This window comes from Phaseolus vulgaris, chromosome 6 (assembly GCF_000499845.2).
Source record: "Phaseolus vulgaris cultivar G19833 chromosome 6, P. vulgaris v2.0, whole genome shotgun sequence".
In the NCBI taxonomy this organism is placed as follows: Eukaryota; Viridiplantae; Streptophyta; class Magnoliopsida; order Fabales; family Fabaceae; genus Phaseolus; species Phaseolus vulgaris.
This window is the reverse complement of record NC_023754.2, coordinates 30,168,997-30,190,976: the sequence shown is the minus strand read 5'-3', so window position 1 is coordinate 30,190,976 and position 21,980 is coordinate 30,168,997. Positions and strand designations below refer to the sequence as shown.

General features: G+C 26.9%; 3 protein-coding genes across 3 annotated transcripts; 1 reads left to right on the top strand and 2 right to left on the bottom strand.

Annotated features, from left to right (window-relative positions):
* Nucleotides 1-4,500: 4,500 nt before the first annotated feature.
* LOC137832805 (cationic peroxidase 2-like) lies at nt 4,501-6,473 on the bottom strand. Its single transcript, XM_068641156.1, has 3 exons — nt 5,851-6,473; nt 5,564-5,726; nt 4,501-5,097 (listed from the first exon to the last, which is right to left on the bottom strand). The coding sequence occupies exons 1-3, from the start codon at nt 6,244-6,246 to the stop codon at nt 4,679-4,681; spliced, it is 978 nt and encodes a 325-aa protein (XP_068497257.1). The 5' UTR covers nt 6,247-6,473; the 3' UTR covers nt 4,501-4,678.
* Nucleotides 6,474-9,978: 3,505 nt separating this feature from the next.
* Nucleotides 9,979-21,759, top strand: LOC137833587 (probable inactive receptor kinase At2g26730). Its single transcript, XM_068641928.1, has 3 exons — nt 9,979-10,060; nt 19,480-19,992; nt 20,952-21,759. The coding sequence occupies exons 1-3, from the start codon at nt 9,979-9,981 to the stop codon at nt 21,614-21,616; spliced, it is 1,260 nt and encodes a 419-aa protein (XP_068498029.1). The 3' UTR covers nt 21,617-21,759.
* On the bottom strand, nt 12,090-14,460 carry LOC137832798 (cationic peroxidase 2-like). The gene is made up of 3 exons (XM_068641142.1): nt 13,907-14,460; nt 13,252-13,414; nt 12,090-12,568 (listed from the first exon to the last, which is right to left on the bottom strand). The coding sequence occupies exons 1-3, from the start codon at nt 14,312-14,314 to the stop codon at nt 12,174-12,176; spliced, it is 966 nt and encodes a 321-aa protein (XP_068497243.1). The 5' UTR covers nt 14,315-14,460; the 3' UTR covers nt 12,090-12,173.
* Nucleotides 21,760-21,980: the final 221 nt, after the last annotated feature.

Sequence of the window (21,980 nt, the reverse complement as noted above, 5' to 3'; positions counted from 1 at the left end):
TTTTCTAAGGATGAAAAGATCAAAATCATCACATTTTAGTTTATCCAATATGGAAATATCTGAGTTATAATTAATGCAAGTGTCGACTGAGAAACTTCCAAAATTATGACCATGGACAAGTATTGATTTTGCATCTTATTCACGTAATAATACTAAAGAATGTATTAAGAAGTGTAATTCAAGTTATCAACTTCTGCGTAAATTATATTATGGATGATGGATGATGTCATAATAGTTGGATAACGCGTGATAAGTTCAACCCAAATAATTGTTAAGATAGACTAATTTAACTTTGATAACATATTAAAAAGTGAACTTTAAGTTTAAGTAAATCTTATAAAACCGGTTTATAAGACCCACTTATATACTATGAAATATCTTTATCTTTAGTTGTGAGGGAAATCTCCAAGAAAATGTGTTAAGAAGTGAATTTTAAACTTAACTCAATCTCATAAAATTGGCTTATGAAGTGAGGTTTGCACTATGAAATGTTATAATATCTAGTTGATATGAGATTTTCAAGACACTCTCTCACGTTAAGAGTAACAGCTCGTGCATGAGACAATATAATTATAAATAGTCGGATAACGATCCAATAACGGGTGACATGATAAGCGTAACAAATATTCGTTAGTATAAACTCGAAAATAGTTCTGATACCACAAAAAGTGGACTTTAAGCATAACTCAACTTCATAAAAGTGATTTATGATATGAGATTTACACCACTTATATATTATAAAATACTCTAATGTTTTATGGGTGTGGATCTCGAAGATAATGTTGTCCCACGCATGCGTTTTGGCATAATCAATAACCTGGTATGGATCCTTTTAAACTAAGGTTTGCAAAAGCTGTTATCTGAGTGGGAGCACCGGCAATGAGAAGAGAAGCGTGAGAAGCTTGCAGAAAGCAATGGTGAAAGTGCATCTCCGACGGAATCCAAAGAGTAAGAAAAGGCGGCTAGTAGAAAGAAAGTGCATGCAACGCAAGTTGTGGTGAACTGTGGAATCACGGGTTTTGTTTTGTATGTCAACGGAGAGACTTTACTGTTATTGTTATTGTTATGCAGAAGAATAGTAGAAATCATACCGCGTTGCCCTGAGATTCGTTATTGAGTCAAAGCTTATTTGTATACCTTTTTCCATTCCGATGACTCAAAACCACCACTTGCAAAAAAAAAGCTCAATCCTCTAAGAGTCAAAATAACTTTTACATCTATTTATCTCAATTTTCACATAACTTATCACACAAAAATACATAAATAAAATCATTAAATATCAATTAATTTATATTAACTAAATTAAATATTATTTTATAAACTAAAATATTAGTAATATCTAAATATTTTATTATTAATAAAAATTTATTCAAATAACTACTTTATAATTCAAATTAATCACTAATAATTTAACTAATTTAAAATCTAAAATAATTAATAAATAATGTTATATATTAATTTAAGAAATATTTTATAAATAAAGCACCACCCAAACTTTCCAAAACTAGCACATTGAAACTCATTATATGTGTGTTATCCTTGCGTGCAATCCACTTCAAGTTCTTTATCTACATTCATTAAATTTTTCTTTCACAATATTCAAAATATTAAATAATTTTCTATCATAAGTAATTCAAATTTCAAATTAACGATATATATTTCGTGTTTCGTATTAACCCATCTATGTGGAATTGAATGATAAAAAATATGAATGTGGTCTTTTCTAATCCAAATACAAAATTTATTAAATTTAGCTAAAGGTTGACATTAATTTTTGTTGTCGAGAATTCTATTTTATTTATTTATTTTCATGTTGTTAATAATTATAAATTGAATGGAGTGAAGTACATATATATATTATCAAATTATATTTTATATTTTTAATTAATATTATTTAACAAGTAAAGTTTATTTATTTATATATGTGAGTTATATATAAAAACATTTTATACTAAATATTATTATGTTTAAACTTTTTTATCATATAATTTTATTTGTTATCATGTTGAATAAAGTTTAGTATTCACAAAATATATTTTTTATCATTGATTTTAAATTATATTGGATTTATAAAGAATTTTGAAAAATAAAAACAGTTTAAAAATCTGTGTCAAATGAATTTTAATAAATACTAAAATATTTTCTTTTTGAAATCGTGGATTTAGATTCCAATCCAATTATTTGCATTTAAATTTATAAGAAAAGAAAATTATTATTTTTTCTTATTTTTAACTGTGTTCAATACATAGTTTATCTTAAAATATAGTCGGTTACGTAACTTCACATATCATACAATTATTATAGAGTTATACATAGTCGATTATGTGGATTGAAAAATATAAAAATAAAATGTAATATTTATATTTATTGATAACTATGTTAAGATGATAAAGATTTAATTTGTAATTCCTTCACTTATTAAATCATTGTTCTATTGGGTAATATTACCTTGTTGAGTCACTAAAAAACTTATTAAATAAAAATTAATTTTAGAAATTAAAATAATTAATTTCTATTTAAGTAAATTAGATATTATTTTATAAACTAAAAAAATTATTAGTATTTAAATTAGTTTTTATTATTAATAAAAATTTATAAACTAGTTTCTAAATTGGTTATCTAAATCTAACTCTTAGTTATTATTTTATATTTTAAATTAGTCTCTATTAGTCTTTTAGATATTAGTTTAAAAATATAAAATATTAGTAACTAAAATTTAGGTAGCTAATTTAAATACCAATTTATAAATTATTTTATAAATTTTTATTAATAATAGAAACCATTTTAGATATTAATAAATTTTTAATTTTTAAATTAGTATCTAATTTAGTTAATTTAGTAATTAATTATTTTTAGTATCTAAATTTGTTATTTATTGATTTTTGTTTGTTTTGGATTATATCTTTAAAGTACGGATTGAGAAACAGGATAGAGTCAAATATTTTTAGAACTATATGAATGGTGCGTTGATATTGAGAATGAAAGATTTGGTTTTGTATGAAATTTTGTCTTGATAAAATAAGAAAAAAGTTATCCATTGACATATATAATAAGTTAAAGCATATATATGCACCTAATTAACCAATAACTCAATTATAGACATTTGTTTCCTTTTTTCCATTCTTAATTAACAAAAATTAATCAAAAAAATTTAATGTTTAGTGATTAACGTAATATTCTTGCCAGTCTGTAAATTACTATTTGTTCTACGTGGGATAAAGATTAAGAATTTCGTTTATATATTACGTACAAACAGGGTACACTCATTATCCAGCAATATTTTGGTACATGTTTTTGTAAGCAAGTGTATCAAAGGGATATTTCTTTTTTTGCATGTAATAAATGAAATAAAATGGTTTTCGTATTTATATAATTTTACTACAAAAGTCAACATCATATTATTTTTCATTTTTAAAATCACCATGGGAGTTATGAATAATTAATATTCGATCCACACACACATATGACATTGTTCCAAACAATAACTCTCTCTTTTCGTCCATTATTTCAGGTAAGAGACTTAATATTTTGGTGGAAATTAATTTCTTATTCTATAATGTTGTTTGGAATTAATGCAGATGTTGGTGGAGAAAACCTCAAAGAAAAACTATGAAGATCGTGCAATTCTGTAGGTTTAAATAATACATATTAGCTTTCATTTTCTTGTAGACAAATTCAATGACAGAAGCTGTCATAGTTATTGGATTTGGCTCATTGAATATAATTTAACATCATAATTGCAGACCATAGTTATCTTACAGATAGAACCCCAAATGTCTGTATAGAGTATTAGCTGCGAATTTTTTTTACAATTTGGAAACAAAAAATAAAGGCTTAAATTTCAGTATAGAAAAAGGATTAAAGTGTTTTTGAATTAGTAATTTTGAAGTTATTTTCTAATTTACAAAAATTGTAAATATTTTTGAAATAAAACATTTTTCGTTAGTTTTGATATTAATATATTAAGCTCTCGAATTAATTAGTTTTAACATTTAATTTATCGGCAATTCTCGTGAGATTATTACGTTCCTCGTGAAACACTACAAGAAAATCATGAAATAAAAACCAATTTTTAGAGAGCAAAATAATTAGTTGTAATAGTAACTAAATTAGAGATCATTTTAGAAATTAAAAAAAAAATTGGTTTCTAAATTAGATTATAATATTGTTAAATAGTTTCAAGGTTTTAGAGACCAAATTTAGAAACTAAATAATTGGTAGGTAAAACCTTGGTTGTTAATTAGATACAAATTTAGAAACTATAACAATAATAGAAACTAATTTAGAAACTAATTTTTTATATAGTTTCTAAAATGGTTTCTAATTTAGTTACTATTGCAACTAATTATTTTGCTCTCTAAAAATTAGTTTCTATTTCATGATTTTCTTGTAGTAGGAGTATATGTTTTTATGTTCTAGATAAGATTGAATCACCCTTTAAATGGATCATATTTTTTTTATTAATAAAAAAAGTATTATTTGTATTTACGAGATTTAAACTTAAGAAATTATTTAAAGAAACTATGGCATGACATTAATATTCTGTAACATTTACACTTCCAAGATGAAAATAGTTGGCTAGCCAAAGATCAATTCTTGATGATATACTTGACTTGCATAAGACGATAACAGAGACATAAATCACTTTCATGAGTAATTAATTAGTTGATTGAAGTGGCTAGTTGATGGCAGAACATATCTTGCGAATTTCACCATCGGTACCAGTCTTCAACTCAATGTTACCCATCTTCACCATAGCATTTCCAAACTCCACGTTGAATTTTAATCCAAGCAACCCTCTTATTAAGCCCAAGTACCTCTGCACAACTTTCTGTGTCGAATCATCGCTCCAAAGCGCTTGATCAGATTGCAGAATTCCACGTCCTTTCCTCAAATTGTTATAGTAAGATAAATCAAATAGTTTTTGACTACCCGTGTCTAGGGCAACTCGGGTTGAACCGTCACCGTTTTGTGGGCACAGTGATTGTAGTGTTGGAAGAAATGAAGGGTCGATAGAAGGATCAGGACCATTTGCAGTGAAGTTGTATAATCTGTTACTGAAAAACTGGCAAGCTGTAGTTCCAATGGTATGTGCACCTAAATCACCAAATTCAATATAATTCAAATCTCTATAGTGAACACATCTTAATCTCACAACATAATTGTTTTTTCATATATAAAAGTTATAGTTACATTAAGTTTTGAGTATTGCATTTTTCCACGGCACTTATCATATATACTGCACCGTTTTATTTATATCCATTGGAAAGCATAGTTTAGTTTTGTTTTTCCTCAAACAATGTGAAAATGATGAAAAAGAAGACAGAAAAAGATGTTATTCTAATGAGGGTATTAGATAATAATAAGAAAGTGTGATAAAAAGTGGCTTGAAGAGTCAACTATAAACTATGCTTATTCTGTCAGAAAGTAACCGTGATACTATTATATATTATATATTATATATACGTGACCACCACATGAGTTGGATTTTGAAATATTAATTATGATAATATTCATTGATTTGAAGTGTGTAATCATAACAAGTGGAGTGTGATTAGATTACCAAGAAGGGTGACGAGGTCCTGAGTGTTGAGGCCCTTGGCTGTGAACTTTTGTTTCTGAACATCAACAGAGTCAAAAGGTGCAGGCAAGTTGCTCACGTCAGAAGCCTGTGATATGCGTCCATCTCTTCGTCCAGTAGGAACCTGATAGCTCAGTCCACCACTCTGCATGCAAAAACGTCAATTTTTAATTATAAACTATAAACTATACTCTCATCAACTTGATGTTAATTATTTATAGCGCAGAAATTGCTGAAGCATGCATAGAATTTGAGTGAATTATAATTACCAGAACAACGGAATCACGAGCAGCAAGGGCAAGGATATCAGCACAAGACACGACACCGGGGCATGCGGCCTCGAGCTGCGTCTTTGCATCATCGACAACCTCAAAACCTCTTAAACCAAGGTTGGCAAAGGCTGTTTTCTCAGTGTTGGCGCCGGAAATGAGAACAGAACCGTCACAGCCTTGCACAAAGCAATCGTGGAAGTGCATCCGAAGCAACCCAGCAGCCAAAGTAGAATCAGACTTAACGTGGGACTGAACTGTGGACTTAACAATGGACTCGGCACGAGGACACGAACTAGAATAAAACCCCTGACGTGTCCCTTGCCCATGCACTGAGTTTACAGAAGCCAAACCAAGCAAAAGAAACAGCAGAGAGTAGAAACTCCGTGCCTCCATTTTTTGTGAGAAAAGGGTTGCAAATGCAAATGCAAATGAAATGAAACACCCCAAATGCAGTGAATGAAACAGTTAATGGTTTAGACAAGTGAATGAGAGTGTGTGTGGAGTAGAAGAGGATGAAGAGGTATTTTATAAGGGTGGTTTGGTCAACCTTTGGAAAGTGAGTAAGCAAAGTCGGCTCTGTAAGGAACTGAGAGAGGTTATATTATGAGTTTGGCTCACGTTCTTTTTTTGGAGTCATAGGAATATGAATAAATATTTTCTTTGCTCAATTAAAGTTAATTTGATTTTGAATTATTTAAAAAAAACATTAATTATTTTTCGTCCTTTGATCATTCCTAAAATATCCTATATATTTTTATTATTGATAAAAAAAAATTATTCGTCCTGTGGCATGATTTTTTATTTTTATTATTTTTTTATCAGCAATAACAGATATATAAATGTGAATCACTTTAGGGGTGGATCAACTCTTATATAATAAATACATAATCCAATGTCTAACAGTACTCTCCAAACCAAACAGACAAAAATATAGTTCACTCTAAGAACCTAAAAACCTAAAAAACATCAAATAACTAAACGTATACATTTCAAAGGTTGCAAACACTAACTTGAAAAGAAAACAAAAATAATGCGAGATTTTGCAGAAATCCAAAACCAAACATGTACAAACTTCACAAACTTCAAACGTGTCTCTCTCTGAGTCGCATGGTACAGTGTGATACAGTGATAATGCAAAATGATTCTTTGCGCGTGAAGCTGCATTTTGTCAAACATGGTTTACTTTTTGTTGTAGCACTTCCAATAAGTGGAATCTTTGTTATTGCTTTTGCCTTGTCACCTTCCTAGGCGACGAAAATGAAAGCTGGCAGAAAGAACAGTAGCAATGAACTTCTCCACCATGTTTAGCCTACCTCGCACTTTCTTTTCTATTTTTAAAAAATATTCATATTTTTTTATGTTTTATTTCACACATTTCGATATCATGAAAGTAGTGCGGGAGTTAATTAGTATCAAATGTCAAAAAATAAGAGCGTTTCTAATACTTTGATTGACTTGGAATACATTATCTTTCAAAAAGATGACATGATTCGTAATTTCAGATTTTAATTTGTTTTAGATTTTATTTTAAATTAACACAAATCTCATGTTTAAACAACTAACACGTGAAATTAAAATTCTAAATTTAATTCCGAACTTTATTCCTTTGAGTGGAAGATTTTGGGTCTTCTTTAGGATCGAATTAGATGCTGAATTTAAAAATATGTTTGTTATGATAAGTTTCTATTGATTTAACTGGTCAGGGCTTTCTTTGATATTTAGATAACATTTCAGATGTGAATATTGTGAAGAACAAGAAGAAAGTGTTGAGAGAGTAATATTCTTGGAATTGGTTTGTTTTATATTGTTTTTTTTATCAATAAAGAATAATGGAATAAAATGAAATTTTTTAAATATGTTATATATAAAAAAAATATAGCACTGCATTTGTCCCTGACACTTAGCATAGTTCCCAAAAATCAAAATAATGGTAAAACTAATAACTCCATTATACTATTATAGAGGGTCCAACTATTTTACCTAACAATCCAATAATCAATAATCAACAGTACATTAGGCTTAAATAAATAATGGTATAAGATGCAAAGAAAAATGGTGAAGCAAAAATATGGTCCTAAAAAAGGGATGCAGAAAATGAAACTCTGAGAAGTGGTCAAAAGTGGTTGTGATAACACCCTGCACCATCTTAGTTATCATAATCACGATAAATCTTGAATAGTGACTAATATAATTAAATAAAACTTGTATAAATCACATATAATTTTAATAAAATTGTTTCAGAAATTTGTGTATCATGGTTATGACTTCTTCCTTATCCACAAATTTGTTTCTCCATAAGTTTTCACTTACAATTAAGTTTTTTCTTAAAATTGTGTTGATCCGACACAATTTAATCCAATTTTTATAAAAAAAAATTACTCAAATTAATAATAAAAGTTTAAAATAACCCATTTATGTAATTTAGCCTCCGTTGTACGTAACCCAGCAGTTTTATCCATAACTCCGAATTAAGATAAGAGTGTGAATATGTGAATGTACTATTGGAAATATGTGAAATGTACTCCGGATTAAGATAACAGTTTTATATATTTATTTAAAAATTATTTATCAATAATAAAAATTAATATATTCTTGAAATACCTTAATTAATTTATTTTTTTTTACAAATAAAGTTTATATATATATATATATATATATATATATATTAATATGGTCGGTTGAGAGCACAATTACATTAAAATCTTGAAAGCTTTTTCATCTACAATTTGCACGCGCAAGTGTTTTGAGTTATTTTCTTTTTCATTAATTCAGATTACTTCTTTTATATTATATATTTTATTTATTCTTTATTGGAAATGGCATTACTTAAATTTATTTGACCTAATTTAAATTTGAATTGAATCTTAAATTTTGAATCTTGATACACGTGTTTCCACTCCATTAATCACATTTTTAGATTCTTTTAGTTTTAGTTAATTTTAATTCGTATTTGATTTTATAGTTTAAAATTTACCACGCATCATAGATTCATATTAAATTGATAGAAAAAAAAAAGATTCGTTGTACCGAAAATAATATAGTAAACACATGAAATTCCAAAAATAAAAGGAAGTAAAAACAGTAAGAATTGAATATTATATGAGGAAACACAATAATTGTGGTATAATATATATCTGTATATGCATCATTACACACATAACACATGCACGTGAAATTAGATTGCATGTATGAACGAACGACTTAGGATATTTTTGTGTAATTATTAAGTAGCTAAGAGGTGGGTCCTGTTTGACAAATACCAACTTAACTATATCCATTATATATAAATTTGTGTGTGCGTGACACGTCAACATCTCAAAAACTAATCCTTAATTTACGCCTTATGACACGAGTATTATATTTATTTTATTTTTATTTTTTATGAGTGATTGAACAGATACTATTTTTGTATAAGTCTCTAAATATGAAAACATTTATATATTCTTACACACCAATTGTCTCTCCATGTACATAGCTTGCATCCCCACTTTGGGTCAACCTATATATTTTGTACCCTATTGCTATTTCTCTCAATCAATCATATATTCACAACAATAAAATATATAAACCTATTTTTTCAATAACCAATCAACGAGGATAAATTAACTTAGATATAACAGTATCAACCCATATATATATATATATATATATATATATATATATATATATATATACGTAAAAAAAATCAAAGACCCTAATAATACTCACCGACAACATTCCCCAACAAAATCACCTAAATAGTAATACACTTCATTTTATAAAATATCTTTGCTGAATGCATGATACTTGTCCAGCTGATATTACAATTTTCTTTTTTTAACAGCATTATTTTTTTTATAACATCTAAAACGAAATTGGTTAGAAGGGAGATTTGCTTGTTGAGTAATATTTATAGTATATGTGAGGAGAAAGAGGAAACTACGTCTCATCTCTTTTACACGTGTAGATTTTTCTGACTTGTGTGATTTAATGCTACGAGTGGATGAGATTGACATCGCCGAATCATTAGGAGTAAAAAAAAACAATTTTTTTTTTATTTTAAGATGAGAGGCGTAAATGAAAGTGTTATGTGTGGATAGCAGTTGTAGGTGAACTTAGGAAACATCGAAATAAGATGATCTTTAAATGCAGCAGGATAGACCATATAGGAATTTTCACAATGGCACAGCTAAAGACATGATCATGGATAATGATCATATTCTAATTCTGCCTGGTGTCTTGAACTACTGATTTGTATGAGATCGATCCAAAATAATTAAGTGGTTTTTGTTTATGATTAGAGGGGTTTGAATACATTTTTTAATGGTGTATATGTACATATGAATGTCACATGTACACCTAAGAAGATTAAATAACATTTTGTATAAGAAATAAAATATTCCTCAAATACCTCTTATTTATTTATTGATTGAATGCTTGTATTTGTTTTTCTAAATAAATAAATCATAACTAATTTACATGTATATTAATAAAAAATATATACGAAGGACATGATGTTGTATTGTGTTCAATTTTGAGTTTTTATTAACATGAAATGGAGTCCAAGGAAAATAACATACATATATTACTTCATTGCATGATGGATAAATTATACTACATGTGAGAAAAACACAACTCGAAAAGATCACGAGCTTGTCAGGAACCAAAAATTATTAAGTCATATTCAACTACCAATTAGTACATATTCAAATTTTATAATTATAACATTATTAATTATATATTAATAATGATAAACTATGTCTACTTTATAGTTTACGTTTTGGGCCTGTTTTGTTTGTTGGGCCTCTTTGCTGATTGGCCCACTTTTTCTTTATAAGCTTTATATTATTTAGTTTTGTAATAAGAAGCTTTAATCTACGAATAAACCAATTATATTCTTCTGTTCTTGAGTTCTCTTCTATGCATTTTCTTTCGATTACTAGGCTGATTTGGTCAAATCCATCTATCAAATCGGATTTTCAAAACCATAATGATAATAATTAAGTAATTATAACATATAACAAATTTATTGAATCTTGATTACAATAAAGTTGAATTAATTGAGATTTAAATTATTTAAATTTTGAAAACTTTACTGTCAAAATAACTATACGTATTTATAATTGAAAAGGTTGGATGTGTATAATTTTATATTTTTAAAATTAACGACTATATAATTTTTTAATATTATTTTTACAAAGTTATATATATATATATATATATATTATGATTTTTTAATAAAGAAGACACACTTCATCTTTTAATTGGATAATTTTATCATTTAATAAATAAAAATAATTTATTTAATAAAATAAATAATTATTATATTATTATGGATGTGTATTCGCTAGTATATATTATTATGATAATAATAATTACTATTATAAATAGTTGTTTTAATTTTCAATTTCATCACTATCATTCAACTAGTAGCAAAGAATTTATTGTGCATAAATTTCTTTGTGGCCTTAAATGATTGATGGTTAAGGCAACCGCCTAGCAATGTAAGGGGCTCCATTCCATAATTTCAAATAGTAGTATAATAGTTTAATTTCAAGCTTTTTACAAATGAATAAAAAAAAATGAAAGTTAATTAATTATTTTTAAAAAATCACATTTAACATATAAGATTTCTTTTTTGTGTTGTTTAACTTATTCATGCATGCAGCATTTGTTTATGCATTTAACTTTTTAACACTAAATACTTTTTTTTTTAATTTAGATATGTCTGTCAGTAAGAATTATATTGGTTCCTCATACATTATAAGAAAATCATTCAATAAAAATTAATTTTAAAGATAAAAAATAATTAATTACTATATTAATAAAATTAAATATTATTTTAAAGATTAAAAAATTATTAGTATCTAAATTAATTTTTATTATTCATAAATAGTTTTTAAATTAGTATCTAATTAACTACCTAAGTTTTAACTAAATTTTTTTGTATCTAATTAGATATCAATTTAAAAATTATTTATCAATAATAAAAACTAATTTAGATATCAACAATTTTTTTAGACTCTAAAATAACATCTAATTTAATCAATATAAAAATTAATAATTTTTTATTTTTAAAATTAATTTTTATTTAATAATTTTTTAGTGATAATTGATATAGGAAAACAAGTGCGTAAATTGATCAACTCCTAAGGAAAGGAATTTGTAAATTGGAGTTCCATTGTGTTTAAACAAAAATCAAACACCCACAGTGATTGGAATTTGGTATTAAATATATGTTTGAATTTTGCAACATATTGGAGATATTTATAAAGTAGGTTTTATTGCAATATTTTTATTGATTTATCCAGTGATAAACAGAGGAAAGTAGACGATAATAATTAGTTTACGGCAGAACATTTGTTGCGAATTTCACCCTCATCACCCTGTTTGACACCAATGTTGCTCATCTTAACCATGGACTTGCCGAATTGGTAGTTGAAGGGAGCTGTGGCTATGTATTTCTGAACAAAGGAGCTTGTGGAAGGATCAGTCCAAAGCACTTGATCAGAACGGAGGATTCCACGGCCTCTCTTCAGGTTAGCCAAGTATGAAGTATCGAATTTGAATTGGCTATTAGTGTCTAATGCCACTCTCTTCCTTGGTTGGTTTTGTGGGCAAATTTCTCTCAGAAATGGAACAAATGAAGGGTCGATGGAAGGATCAGTGGTGCCATTAGGGTTGTATATTCTGTCTGCGAAAAATTGGCAAGCGGTTGTGCCTATTGTATGTCCACCTACGTTTTCACAAATATAAGATGATAAGAATATTAATAATGAAGATGGTAGGTCGGACCGATGATTATGTTCTGTACTGCGGTAAAAGAAGTGTTTGTGTTGTATGTTTATCGGTTTGGTGTTGTATCTTAATGGTGTTTGAATTGTGGCAAAAGGATTTGAGTGGTTACTTCTGTGACTTTTTTGGGAGGTTGTTTTGTGTATGTTGTAAGTTATAACTGGCTTACGTTCTCTTCTTCTCATAAGGGTCTGTTTGTCGTTGTTATTACTTGGGTTTTTGGTACAACTCAGTCTGTCAGAAAGTTATGGTTTAGTTGTTGGATGGTGTGTCTTGTATTGGTTGTTGAGTTTGTTGGGTAAGGTCCTTCGGCTCGATGACAAAGACCTTGTTTTGTTGTTGGATGCATGTCTTTATTTGAGGGTGTGACTTCTTTGATGAGATGAGACAACTGTATCTGATGGGTTTCTATATCTTGGTTTGAGTTTTTAGATATGTAGTACAATGTTTGTCGAATTCTTAATTAGTAGGATTTTAGGATCTTGTAATTTGGAGTTTTGTATAAGGATTGAGACATCCCTGAAATTTTTTTTTATTTTATTTATTCTTTGCTGATAAAAAAATATAAAACATAAAGCCCCAAGAATAATTGTAAAAGTAATGAAGTTAATGAGTGAAAAGTACCAGCAAGAACGACGAGGTCTATGGTGTTGAGACCTTTATCATTAAACTTCTTCTTCTGCACTGTCACGTTATCATTAGGACCAGGCAAACTTAGGGTTTCGCTTCCGATTGAAACCCTTCCATCTTTGCGCCCTGTAGGCACTTTCCAACTTTTTCCACCACTCTGCAAATCAAACCAATACATTTTTTTTTATCGATAAATAAAAATCTTATTAACAAAATTTACATTCACTTATAAATATTGAAATATATTAATGTCTGTCACCTCCAACAAATCACCAATCAAATATACAAAACTTAAGAGAAATATATATTTTAAAATTAAACATAATATAACATAACTAAATCTTATAATTTTTTTATCAATCAAAATTAAATATAATAAAATATAATATTTAAGAGATATTCTAATTTATATATATAAAAAAAATAAGTTTAAAAGTTATTCCTTCCCTCCATCTTTATATGAAATAGATTGAATATAGTAAGTCCCTCGTGTCCATAGATTTATCTAATACATGTATAATAACAAAATCTTTCATTTTTTTTTTATAAAATATATTTATATACATAAATTTTTATTATTAATTTATATAATTCATAAGTAAACATTAAGTAATTATAAAAAAGAGAATTTATTTAATTTAGTTTTTACCAGAACAACAGAATCACGGGCAGCAAGAGTAAGGATATCAGCACAGGACACAAGACCAGGGCAGAGAGCCTCCAGTTTTTCCTTTGCATCATCAATAACCTCGTATCCTCTGAGATTAACGTTTGGCGGTGCTGTTCTCTCAGTATCAGAGCCAGCAATGAGAACAGAAGCATCACAACCTCGTACAAAGCAATCATGGAAGTGCATCCTAAGTATCCCAGCAGCCAAAGTAGGGTCAGACCTAACGTGGGACTCAACTGTGGACGTAACAATGGATTCAGCACCTGGACATGTTCTGGAATAGAACCCTACTCGCGTCCCATGCCCATGCACTGTGTTCATAAAAGCCACACCAAGCAACACAAACTTCAGAACCATCTCTTTCTTCCACAAATTACCACCCTCCATTTTTCCTCAAGCAAGGAAAAACCACTTTATAAATTATAAATGATTCAACTCTTATATAAGTAGAAAAGAACTTCGAAGTAGTAGTGTATATAGAATAGAGTTATATATCAAGTGAAAGTTTGAGTAAGAAAAGATTGTGTTTGGTTGAGAGTGTGAAGAGTTTATGCATGTATTTATAGTGATTTCGTGTGTCTTTGGAGTCATTAGGAGAATGAGTAAGCAAAGCCAAGTAATACATATATTAATTGCCATCATGCCCTACAAATTGAACAAGTCTCAGTTGCATGGTTAAGAATAGGCAAACCTTTGAGGTAGACATTGATTAAACAATTATATGTAATTTGTATTCAAATGTTAAAGATATGTTTATTTCTAATTTTTTAATTTACATAATTTCAAATAAAATGTTGTTTTAATATACTAATTGGTTGTTTTTAGAAAAAAAATTATCAGCAAATAATAAATAAAATTATTTGAAACATTTCAAGATGTTTCAATCCTATTACAAATAGAAGATCCAACAAAAATGTCTAGAACCAAACTTACAAGATCCAAAAGAATTACATATTCTTATATTTTTTTAAATAAAAGCTCTCTTATATCCCAAAACTAATTTCATCAGAAAAGTTATTCTCCTAAATCCTACTCCATTGATAACTTTATATGAAGAATCAACTACTAAGAAGTCTTATTTCAAATATAATTAGTTGTTTCACAACTTTATATAAAACATATGTATTCCATAATACAAACAAAAATAAAAACTAATATATATATATATATATATAATACTATCATATTAAGATCATAAATATGTTTAAACTCCTAAATAAATCTTCTCAAATAACAATTTCACCATATATGGACAACACCTTCGCCATATGACTCGAACTATACCAAGTATATATGAGGTCAAATAGATAAGGAGTTTTTGGATTAGGATTATATATAAATTGAAAAAAAAGAAGTGAATTATTTATAAATAAAATTTAAATAAGATAAGTAAATAAAACTATTTAAATTAAATTAAGTATAAATAGAATTTAAATAAAATATTAAAACACTTTTAAAGTTTGATATATTTTAAAATATTTCAGTTCAGTTTATATATTTCATCTGAGTAATACTAGTGTTATTCTCCTAACAAGACCATGAGTCTTCTTAATTTTTTTGCCTGCATAAAAAGTGAAAATAATTCCCTGGAAAGGAGACCTGGTCTAGCATATGGAAAAGTTATTACATAATAAATTTAGGATTAATTATTATAATATTCAGACCAATTTTAATAAAAGTACCTCTCACAAAAAGAAAACAAAGAGTTAATTACTTTAAAAAATAATTGTTTCATTTTTTTTCTTCTACAAGTATTTATGAAAATATCGTCCAAACTTACTTGTATAGAAAAGTAAACATGTTTTTTTTCCATGACATTTGATCCATCTTCATATTATATTAATTTTTTTATTAATAAAAAAATAAATAAATGTAAATCATTAGTCGCCATACCTTTAATAAAAACAAAATACCTGAAAACACCTAAAGTCCATAAAAACCAACTAACAACTAACACATTTATTAGTATATTAGTATTAGTCTTTTTAAATTAAAAAATAAATGTAACTGGTATTACTTTTATAATAAATATGTTTTTAATATAAAATTATATATAATAAATTATTTATGTAACAATACAAATGTGTTTTCAACTATTTATGGTTGAGAAGAAAAAAAGAAGATTAGGAGAGATTGGTGTTATCTCTTTGGCACATGAATTAATGCTATCATCAAAAACCAACATGCAATTCACAAATTCCTTCAGATCAGTTCTTCCCATTTCATAGAAATCTGGTTTTACTTATTTTAGATAAATTTTAATATTATATTTTAAAATAATTATAATTTAAATTTAGACTATAAGAAAATTATTAAATAAAAACAAATTTCAAATACTAAAAATAATTAGTTATCATATAAATTAAATTAAAAAATATTTATCAATAATAAAAATATTTTAAATATTAATAATTATTTTTTAAATAATATAATAATTATTTATTTATTATTTTAAAAATTGGTTTGATTTTTATTTAATAATTTTTATGTGTGTTAATTATCAAATTTTGACACTTCATTTACGTAATAACATGATGACAATTATGTCTCATTTTAAATATAGATTATTAAGTTTTGATATTCTTATAAACTGTCGTAATTAATCATACAACCAATCTAACAGTATTAGGTCAAGTCAGTTAGTTGCCAAATAATCTATCATCTTTTGGTCTACTCGATCCTATTTTAGGTCACCAGAATAATTTGATTCATTTTAAAAAATTAAAAAAATACATGAAAAATTTAAAATAAAATCTAAAAAATTAAGTCATCTTAATAAATTAATTATAATTTTATATATAAATAATAATATATGTATATGTAGATGTTATAATAATGCTATTTTTATATTTTTTAAAATAATAATTATTTTATAAAATAAATATTTCATATGAGTTATAATTTAGAGAGTTTACTAAATAGATTAAAAAATAATTTAATTTAAGTAATGAATTATTTTATTTGTGTAGTCTTTTCCAGATATGAAAATCAAATTTATTTTAACAGTCGTATTTGACACGGAGATGTTATTTGACTGGTTAAAATAGCATTTTGCTTTAAGAAATCTAAGTAGTTGTTCTCAAATAAGCAATTTATTACCAATATCTTCTTTTTCACATTAAGTTTCTTGGATAATAAAAACATTGATTAAAAGAAAAAAATTAATGAAAATAATCACTAAAATTTATACATGAATCAACACATAAAATTCTCTTAAATTTTAATTTTAAGTTATAAAGAAGTTAATTTATTTTTTAAATTACTTTGTTCTAGAAATTATTTTGAAAAAAAAACAATACGAAAAAGAAAATTATAAAAAATTAAATCAGTCTTCTTATGCATAATTTAATTTATAAAAAAATTCTCTTCTAATTTAAAAAACAATAATTTATTTATAAATTAATTTTAACTAGTAAACAATATTTTAATTTATTTAGTTTAGAAGTCCTTCCAAAGTGGTTGGTCCAACCAGAGTATTTCTCAGTAATGGGTAGTGAAGAAAAGCAAACCACACTTTTTAATTAAAACAGATAAATGATGAGTGGATAAGCCCTTATATATATTCTTACATACATGCACACAATGTCATTCATAATAGAGAGATATTTATGCCACAAAACTACTTAAAAAATCTAAACCAGAATAAAAATTATAACATTACCTATTTAATGATGAACTCACTTTTTTCATTGAGAGATAATATATGGGTGACAGATGTTTATTTTAAATATTCATATTTAAATTAAATATTATTTATTTTAAATATATATATATATATATATATATATATAAAATTAAATTTTATAATATTATTTAGGTTGGATGTTTAGTATGTATTTCTGATCAATGTGTTAAATTAAATAGAAATAATGGTTTGAATATAGATTAAAATGTTATCAAAATAAAAAACTTTGCATTTAAATTCAATTGAAAAAGCTTGTTTACGACTTTTAGACCGAAAAAAGTAAGAAAAATAAATAAATAAGCTTATTCATAAATTAAAAAAAAACTTATATACAAACTAACTTTTCATATAATTTTTTAAAATTTTATTTTTAAGTTCTCCATAAACTAATTTTAACTCACAAAAAGTGTCTTTAAATTTTTCTTCTTTGATTTTCTAAGAGGTTTTATGAGAAAGTCTGTACTAAAATATCATAACTTCTTAACCAAAGCATTTGTCTGTATAACATAGAATTTATTATTAATAATTATATATTATTTAAATACTTCATCCATATTTTACTCTATGAGTAAAAATATTACATTTTGATATTCTTTTAAATAAATTGATTGATATCTTCTGTTTTTAATGAAATATTAATATTGATTTGTATGTTTACTGTCATTTTAATCTTAAATAAAGATCATTTCATTTAAATATTTTTTAAAAATATTTAGACAATAGAATTATGAATTTCTACTTACAGAAAAGTTTTTTTTTTTTTTTAATTTTCTTCAATTCATATACTATACTAGCAACAGCATCCAATGTTATAGAGTTTGACTTATACATTTTTTAAGGGTAATGGTATTTTACACCAATTTTCATTTGATAACTAAAATAATTCATTTCAATAAAATTATTAAATAAAATCTAATTTAAAAATCAAAATAATTAATTACTATTTAATTAAATTAAAGACCATTTTATAAACTACAAAAATTATTGGTATTTAGAGTAATTTCTATTATTAATAAAAATTTATAAAATCATTTCTAAATTAGTATCTAAATTAACCATCAAAATTTAAGTCACTTACTACTTTATATTTTAAATTAATCTTTATTAATTTTTTAGAGACTAATTTAGAATATAAAATATTAATAACTAAAACTTAAGTAGCTAATTTAGAAATATTTTAATTTTTTATTAATAATATAAAGCAGTTTAGATATGAATAATTTTAGTCTCTAATCTAGTAAATATAGTGAATAATTATTTTTTATGTTTAAATTTAATTTCTATTTAATAATTTTTTGTAATAATTATTATTTTATTATAATATACTATTTTATTCTAAAATAAAATTCATAAAACTGTGATTAGTAATACAATTTTAAAATTAATTCATTTCAACCAAATATTATTTCTCCTGTTATAATGTGGTGCATTTTGTTAAGATATTAATTTGGGTAGTAATGTATATAAGGTTGTCAACTATGACACTTTGGTAGTAATTAGTGACAGCATGACAATATTGGTAGTAATTAGTGACAGCATGACAATATTGGCCGTCCTGAGTTTGTGAGTTACAAGAAGAAAAGCATTTTTTGAAGGCCATGCTCACATGCAACATTCCAATTCACTTGATACCTCCAAGGTCATCATCATAAACATCACAACAATTTTAGTATTCTCAGCAGAATATAAGTATCATTAGATACCCTTCTTGTTATTGTCTGCACTGCAACTAGGAATTGTTTAGCTCCTCATTGGAGAGATGGTTTCATCTCCTAAAATCCTCACACCATAGCTGCAACATTTCAATCTCAATAAGCTTCACATCTCCACCTCCACTCTCGTACACCTCCATTAATGAATATTTCATTCATCATCAATGTGGTTCTTCTACTTGCCATTATATTGATCTTGCTGCTTTACTATAACACATCCACAAAGCTCAATAAAATAGCAAAGGGGCAGATTCCATCTGCCATAGAAAAAGAGGATGACGTGGAGATCAGTGTTGACAAGAAGAAGATAGAGATAGGAGAGGGGACAATGATTATGACAGTGGAAGAGAGAAAGGAACTGATATTCTTTAGTGATAAGCCAAAGTTTCAAATGGGTGAACTTCTTAGAGCTTCTGCTGAGGCACTAGGTCATGGGATATTGGGAAACAGTTACAAGGCTATGCTCAATAGTGGAACTACCATTGTGGTTAAACGGCTAAGGGACTTGAAGCCATTCACTAAGGAGGAATTTGCCAAGATATTAAATGCCATTGCTGATATGAAGCACCCCAATTTGTTGCCCTTGCTTGCTTACTACCACTCTAGAGATGAGAAACTCATGCTTTACTCCTATGCAGCCAATGGAAATCTTTTCACCCGACTTCATGGTGATTTACATCAACTTTCTCCATTTTTTTTAGTTTGTCATTGTCTACATTAGGCTCACACACTTCTTATACTATGTGTTTGTCTGACACGCATATTGGACATGATACTCGTACAACACGTATCGATGAACATATATCGGTGAAATATCAAATTCAAAAAGTATTTGTTAAATTTTTGACAATTTTAACATAATTCTAATAGAATTTTAAAAACAGAAATACATTAATTTTTTATAAATTCAATTTTTTATAAATTTTTATTATGATTATAAACATAAGGAATAAATCTTTTTAATCAGTTATAAAAAATATCTGTCTGCTCTAAAAAAAATCTCGAACATACTTGTAAACATAAATTTTTATTGTGAATTTATAAATTCATGATTATATAATATATAGATTCATCTCACCTATCTACATTTAGAAATTATAGTATCCAGGGTTACTAATCATAAAAAAACTATGTAAAACTATATTTGCATCTTTATACATCTTGTGTGACACACGTATTGGACACGACATTCGTAGACACTCATACAACACATATCGATGAACATATATTGGTAAAGTATCAAATTCAAAAAGTATTTGTTGAATTTTTGACAATTTTAACATGATTCTAACACGATTTTTTATAAAAAAAAACATTAATTTTTTTAAAAATTCAATTTTTTTTATAAATTTTTATTATGATTATAAATATAAGAAATAAATTTTTTTGAATCAGTCATAAAAGATATCTTTCTTCTGTTAAAAAAAAATCTTAAACATATTTATAAACATAAATATTAATTTATAAATTATATAATATATAAATTTGTGTGAAGTGTTACACATTTTAAAAATTATATATATTTTTATGTTAATATCTTATCACTATCACATTAATCATAAAAAAACTATATAAAACTATATTTGCATCTTTATACATCTTGTGTCCTCAAAACCTGACATTTCAGATAGAGATGGAAACCGGGCTCCGTTCAGTTGGAACTCGAGATTGTCGGTTGCAAGAGGAGTGGCTCGAGCATTGGTGTACCTGCACCTCAACCACAAGTTCCAAAACATTGTTCCACACGGCAACTTGCGGTCTTCAAACGTACTATTCGATGAAAACGATGCGGTTCTTGTTTCTGACTTCGGTCTTGCCTCCTTGATAGCACAACCAATCGCAGCTCAGCACATGGTTGTTTACAAATCACCTGAATATGGGTACGCAAGAAAGGTGACAATGCAATCCGATGTGTGGAGCTATGGTTCACTTTTGATAGAGCTTCTAACGGGCAAAGTATCTATCAACTCAGCTCCACAGGGAACGAATGGGGTGGATCTATGCAGTTGGGTTCACAGAGCTGTGAGGGAAGAATGGACGGCTGAGATCTTCGACAAAGAAATCTCTGGCCAGAAGAGGGCACTTCCTGGGATGCTGAGGCTGTTGCAGATTGCAATGCGTTGCATTGAGAGGTTCCCTGAGAAGCGTCCTGAGATGAGAGAGGTGATGAGAGAAGTGGAGAAAATACAGGCCCCAGTGATCTCTGAAGATGATGATGATGTGTCTGGAGATAGGTCTCTAACTGATGACTCCCTTTCAACCAGTACCTCTATGATTGGAGATGAAAGATAGATTACCAGAACTTGTTCACTCTTACTCTTTCTTTTAACATCAAGGTACAGCATTCATCCATAATAAGTTACACATCATTATGCATCTTTCTTTCTCTCTCAAAATAATAAACTGTTAAACACACTTATCTCTTGTCATTTACTAGACAGCAAATTGCATTTATTTGGTGTAATGAATCTCATGTATATTCCTCTTCTCTTTTTCTTTTCTACTTTATGTTATGTTAGGAGATCCACCACTAAAGATTAGATATTTCATTCTTATTTTAAAAGTGACTTTTATAAAGTTAAATTAAACTTAAAATTCATTTAAAATCTACGAAAGTTGGACTTCTTAACACAGTGTATCATTGCTGAAACACAGA